Genomic DNA, 6,764 nt, shown 5'->3' on the forward strand with positions numbered 1-6,764 from the left:
CAAAAACATGTGCTCGTTAAAAATAATAAAAAATGCAAACAAAATACATATTCACAAAAGTAATGTTAGTAAAAAAAACTGGCAAAATTAGCGATTTCTGAAAACGGTTTTCGGTAGTAACTAGTTCTAAAGAAATCTGGGGATGTCACTTGCGAAAAATTAGACGTTTCCAGTGTTTTTCAATACAATGTCAAAAATTTGTAGAAATTTGGCAAAATTAGCGTTCTGAAAATGGTGTCACTTGCGAAAAATAGAAGATTCTAGGGTTTATCAATACAAAGTGAAAATTTTGATATTTTCGTCAAAAAGTTGTTAGAGAAAACAAGTTAGAGTGCTATATTCTGCTGTGTGTCAAAAAGATGTTAGAGAAAACAAGTTAGAGTGCTATATTCTGCTGTGCCGAATCTTAAATACCCTCCACCAGCTACTTTTATGGTATTACTTTTCTAGTGGATCAAATCTTTGTAAAAATAAGTTTTCTCATGTCTTTAATAGGGAAATCCTAAAAGTTAAATCTTTTACAATTCCAAGATTTATTGAACATTAGTAATTTGCATGTATGCATGTGTGTGAAAGATTTAAGGTTTTTCACAATACAAATAAATATATTATTTTGTTCAACACAAATTGATAGTGCTCTTTAAATAAGGTTAAAGCGCTTTTAGGGGCTGACCTAGTTTAGGAGATATATAATTTTTGTATACAAAACTAATATTTTTACCAAATTATGTATCAATAGCTTTATTTGGTAATAAGTAATGTGCGTTTAAGAGATTTTCGTAAAAGGACTTTGTATGGGAGCTATGTCCAATTATGTATATAAAGACAAAATTTCAGAATTCTGTTTCTATATAATTAGTTGGCAATAAATATTGTGAATCTAATTGATTTTCTGGACCTAGTATGAGAGCTATGACCAAATATGGACCGGTCGTAGAACAATTTTATAGTGAATTTATGTATATAAGAGCAATATTTTTGGTAAATGTATTGATATAAATATTTAGTTGAGTTATGTGCGTTTTTTCTCATTTTCGTAAGGGAACCTTGTATGTGTGTTTTTCTAAAAGGACCGAGTTATGGACCGATGGAAAAAAAATCTTAGTAATATTTTTGTGTATATAAGCAATATCTGTACCAAATTGTATATGGATATCTTAATTTAGTAATGAATTATGTGCGTTTAAGTAATTTTCGGGAGGAACCTTGTATGGGAGGTATGACCAATTATGGACCGATATATAATGGTTATATTTCTTTATATAAGAGTAATACTTGTACCAAATTTTATATCGATATCTTAATTTAGTAATGAGTTATGCGCGTTTAAGTGATTTTCGTGAGTGGACCTTGCATGGGAGCTATGACCAATTATGAACCGATCCAAAAAAACTTTCATTGTAATATTTCTGTATATAAGAGCAATACTTGTGTCAAATTTTATATCAATGTCTTAAGACCTTGTATGGGAGCTATGACCAATTATGGACCCATCTAAAAAAATTTTCCTCTAAATGAATTCTATTGACATAAGATTTTAATTTCTAAAATTTTGTGAAGATAGCGACATTACGACGAAAGTTATTAACAAAAAAACAAATTTCCGGGAATATGTACTTTTGTATGGGAGGTATATGAAATTGTGGACCGGTTCTGGAAATTTTCCGCATATACAAGCACTTGTGTAGAAATGAACGTGTGATGATTTCCATAGAATTATCTTGCATAGTTTTAAAAAAAATTACATCACAATAAAAAGGTTGTTCCAAATTTTGATTCATAACTTTTCCCGATGTAAACCGATTTTCAATACCAAACAACTTAGGAAAACGAAGAACATTTTGGGTGAATTTGGTTAAATTATAATGCTTTGTTTTATCGTCAACGTGTTTTATACAGACAGGCGGACATAGCTAAATCGACTAAGAATTTGATAAGGACCCAGAATATATATACTTTGTTGGGTCTCAGATGAATATATCTTGGTGTTACACACGGAATGACAAAGTTATATATACTCTCTATCACCACTGATGGTGGTGGAGGGTATAAAAGTCTGGCAATATAAGAGTTTTCTGAAAACTGTTTAATTGAAATCCGGGGATTTCACTTGCGAAAAATTAGAAGTGTTAGGGTCTTTCATACAAAGTGAAAAATTTTTAGATTTCTATCTATATGAAGAGACAACTACTCCACAGTTCGATGGTAGATATATAGTTAAATTTCCGTTTAAAAGTGAATTTCCAGAATCTGAGTTTTTGCAAGCGTCTCGATATTTTGCAAAGAAGCAATATTTACATATTGAACAAGGGCTTGAAAAACAAAACACGGTTATGCAAGTTTATAATGACATCTTGAATAAATATATTTCTCTCGGTCACATGAAAAAATCAAATTCTCAAGAAATTTGTTATAATGGAAAGTTTTTTTTCATATTTTTGCCCCATTATGCGGTTTTTAGACCGGAATGTGAGTGCATCAACAAAAGTTCGTTTCGTTGTCAACGGATCACGAAAGACAAAAAGTCCAAGGTCATTAAATGACGTTCTCCACGTCGGACCAACCTTACATGCAGATTTAAAGACAATCATTCTAAATTGGCGTTTATATAAGTATGTCTTTAATGAAGGCAATGTATCGTCAAATATTAGATCATGAATCTGATCGTTCGTATCAAACAATTTAGTTTAGGAAAAATATTTCAAGTCCAATAGAAGATTTTGAGTTGAAAGCGGTAACTTTCGGCTTAGAATGTGCACCTTATTTAGCAATTAGGACCCTTCTACAATTAGCATCAGATTCTGAAAAAGATACTCCTTTTTCTGCACGAATTTTGAGAAAAGAGACATATGTTGACGACATATTGTCCGGAGGCCGTACATTGCCATCGGCAATGGATGCTCAAAAACAGCTGATTAGTACTTTAAAATTAGCAGGGTTCCCCTTAAAAAAGGTGACGGCAATTCATCCAGATTTGTTATCTCAGATATCATCTGATGATTTATTGAACACAGAATTTTTGAAACTCTATGATTCAAGTTCAACAAAAACACTGGAAATTCGTTGGAATATTGAAGGTGATTCCTTCACTTATAAAGTAGAAGAACTAAATTCGATATCATCAACGACAAAAAGGCAGATTCTCTCTGCTGTTGTTAAACTTTTCGATCCCGTAGAATGGCATACGACTATTATTTTTCAATCCAAGATTCTTTTACAAGATGGGGTCGGTTGGGATGACAAGGTCAATCCATAATATCTAGATAAAAGGAAAATATTTGTTGATAGTTTCCCTACTAACGAATCTATTGAAATTCCAAAATGGATACCACATATAATGTAGCGCAGGCTTATTGCGCTACATTATATGTGGTATCCGAGAACTCTGGTATTTGAAATTCAGATTTGCTTTCTACTAAAAGTAAAGTTGCGCCCTTGCAACGGATAAGTTTACCTCGACTTGAGTTATGCGGAGATGAACCAGTTTGGAAAAAGTATGTAGCAGAACAACTCAGATTATAGAGAATGTTGGTAATGCCATTTGGAATCACGTTCCAACGGATCACAACCCAGCTGATCTTGACATTCGCGGTTGCAAACCACAAGATCTTGTTAACAATCCATTGTGGTGTTATGGACCAATGTGGCTCTTGAATTCCCAAGCAAACTGGCCCAAGTATAATTCTCCACCTGAAGTGCTTCTCGAAAAAGGAGGATTTCAGTGTGTTTTTCTACACTGACAACAGCCTTATCGACAGATTTTCCTCTTATCCACGAGCTGTTGCTGTTACAGCATACGTGATAAGGTTCATTAACGCTACCAGGAAGAAGGGCTTAAAGGTTGAACATTCTAGCTCGATTCTAAGCCCTGCGGAGCTTAAGAAATCATAAACTATGTCAAACTGACCCAAAGAATTTATTATCCCCAGGAGTATAGTCAGCTCTCTGATTTCAACTAACTAATTTCAAAAAAAGTTATATTCTCACTTTGAACTCATTTCTGGATTCGAATGAAACTATGAGAGTTAACGGTAGATTAGCCAATTCAAGCTTTATCTATGATGAAAGGTGCCCTTTCATTATTCCAAACTCCTCTAACTTCTGTAAAATGTTTATTGACTTTACACAAAACTCTGTTGCATGCTGACATTTCTCTAATGATGAATGCAATTCAAAGTCAATTCTATACAACAGTACTCAAAAGAACTGTTAACTAATGTGTTCACCATTGTTTAGTGTGCGTCCGTTATAAGCAAAAGCTGAAGTCTCTGATTATGGCAGCTCTGTCCCCGGAGAGATGCTCTTTTTCTTAACGATTGATGTTCGCCCCTGAACTGCCTTCAGAGAATTTGTCGATAATAAACCGATAGGAGAGGCTCAAAGCTTTCCATCATCGCCTTAGTCAACGCTGGAAGACTAAATATTTTCATGAACTCCACAAGCGTTACAAATGGAAAATACTGAAAAGATAAACGCGTTCGCGTAGATGATGTCGAACAGCGTCTGGAACCGTTGCCAGACCAATAGTCAAACTTTGCATGCTTCCGATTTATAAGGCAGTATATTGACTAGATGTGTATGTTCTGTTCAAATTTGTGTTAGCGAACCCATTGCTCCTGCTTTGTTTTTCTCTCTTTTTCCTTTTGCAGATGGATTAGTTTCCTGAATCTGAAATGTGCCTGGTGCGTTTCAGCTATCACTCTCTTCGCTACTGCAGACAGTTTAAGAAGATGACGGTAAAACAAAGGCAATATCGCTATTGTTCTAATTGCTTTGCCCGCACACATCTAGTCGGAGAATGTATTTCAATGAAGGCCTGCAAGGAGTGTGGAGATTTGTATCACACCATGTTGCATCCTGAGCGGTCCCAACGGCGTTGTCAAAAACCTCAGCAACGACAACGTCTCCAACAACAACCAACAATAACGCAACGTCGTCGACCACAAACTCGCCAGCAGATGCAATCTTCACGTCGCAGTCAGCAACAACCTCAACGTCGCCGTCAGCTGGTACAACGTGTCGTCGTCAACGTGTTGCAGTCACCCAAAATGCCCAGTAATTGGTACAACAGATTGTTGCAGCTGTGGTCCAATTGTTCCAATTGGAAATTTGTTTAATGTAAGATACATATGTTTTTATTTATGTCCAATGTATTCACAATACTTTAATACAGGGTTTCAAAAACTGATAATTGCAGTCGCAAAATACTAAATATCTTACTAAATTTAGTTGTATGTTGAAATCAGTTTTCAGAAGACCCAGATATCTGCGGAATCCGAATTTTCAATAATTCTATCGAAAATACGATCGAATAAAACGCTATTTAAAATCAGCCCATAAATAACGAATTTGAGTAAGAATCCGAGGCAACATCTAAAAATTTCATGAAAAATTTACATTTTTCATGCATGCTTATACAAAACAATAAACACAACACAGTATCAAAAAGTAAATTTTTTGTTATTGTGATTTCTTATTTATAAACCATTGGCGGCCAAACATGCCCTTGCGGGCAATGTGTTATTCTCACTTATACACACGCAATACAAATATTCTCAACAACAAAACAAACTATACACAAATAAAAACAATTTAATTTAGTAGCTCTCTTTATGAAATGATACACAGAGAATATATTCAAAAGCCATTAAAAATTAATGTATGAATGCTTTTTATAGAAATATCTATTAGACTATTAGACTACAAATTATTTATTTTTATTTGTTTAAGCAAATAATCGCTTAAATTGTAACGATTTAAACGATCGATGTTAATCATTTGAGTACCTATTAGATACATTTAATACATACACAAACTATATACATATATCAATACCTACATATGTACATACATTCATCAACCATTTTTACATCAAATGTACATCAATACATACTTTCATCAACAGATACATATAACAATTCATACATTCATTCTGTTATTCATTTATAGTACTAATAATATAAATTACAGAAATATGTACAACCATAATTTTTTTCAGTGCAAAGTACACATATTTTCATTTATATTCTCTTTTATATACTTTTTAATTTTCTATAATATTGAACCTAGAAACATTAATTTTAGCATGTAGGGCCCTGACTATGTAAGAACGTTAAAGATGAGATTAAGTATGTATTTTTGTGGTAACGGTAGTTGTAATGAAAACGTATTTTAGCGGTATTTTTAAAAGACAATTTCATAAAGATTACTATTTATTTATAAGAAATTTCAATATTTGTAGCACAATCTCTGCCAAAATTTTCGCATTTTATAACCACAAGCATATGGAATCGTTTAATGCTAATGTGTCCAATCGTTGTGAGACGGCCTTGGAAATTTTAATTGTGATATCGCAAAAAGAAGAATTATTTACTATGTTACATGGGTATGGATACATATAACATAAAATAAGATACATTATTACCAGAGGTCCCGAAAAATAAAACGTACAGTGATATTAAATCCATTTTGAGCGAATATTATTACCCGAAACCTAATGAAATATTAGCCAACTACAGATTCCATATACGTAAGCAGAAGCCGGATGAGTCATGAAAGGAATATTTAATGGTTTATGAAAGATGGCAATACATTGCAATTTTGGCACACATCTAAGTACAGCCTTACGTAATCAACTAACTTTGGAAACAGCACTGCCAGAGCTAAGACATATGAATGTGCCGAAAAAGATAGAGAGGAATTGCAACAATCACATCTAATGATTGCCGAAAACCATTATAAAAAGGAATTGTTATCGTTGTGGA

The 6,764-nt window shown here is 33.4% G+C and overlaps 1 protein-coding gene across 1 annotated transcript; it reads left to right on the forward strand.

Annotated features, from left to right (window-relative positions):
* The first annotated feature begins 4,730 nt into the window (after positions 1–4,730).
* Positions 4,731–5,117, forward strand: LOC124419219. The gene has a single exon (XM_046947838.1). It carries the CDS (start codon positions 4,731–4,733, stop codon positions 5,115–5,117), a length of 387 nt encoding a protein of 128 aa, XP_046803794.1.
* The last annotated feature ends 1,647 nt before the right edge of the window (positions 5,118–6,764 follow it).

The sequence above is a fragment of the Lucilia cuprina genome, chromosome 4, assembly GCF_022045245.1.
Source record: "Lucilia cuprina isolate Lc7/37 chromosome 4, ASM2204524v1, whole genome shotgun sequence".
NCBI classification, from domain to species: domain Eukaryota; kingdom Metazoa; phylum Arthropoda; class Insecta; order Diptera; family Calliphoridae; genus Lucilia; species Lucilia cuprina.

Coding starts and splice junctions, on each gene's coding strand:
- LOC124419219 (XM_046947838.1), top strand. CDS start 4,731: ATGACGGTAAAACAAAGGCAATATCGCTATTGTTCTAATTGCTTTGCC.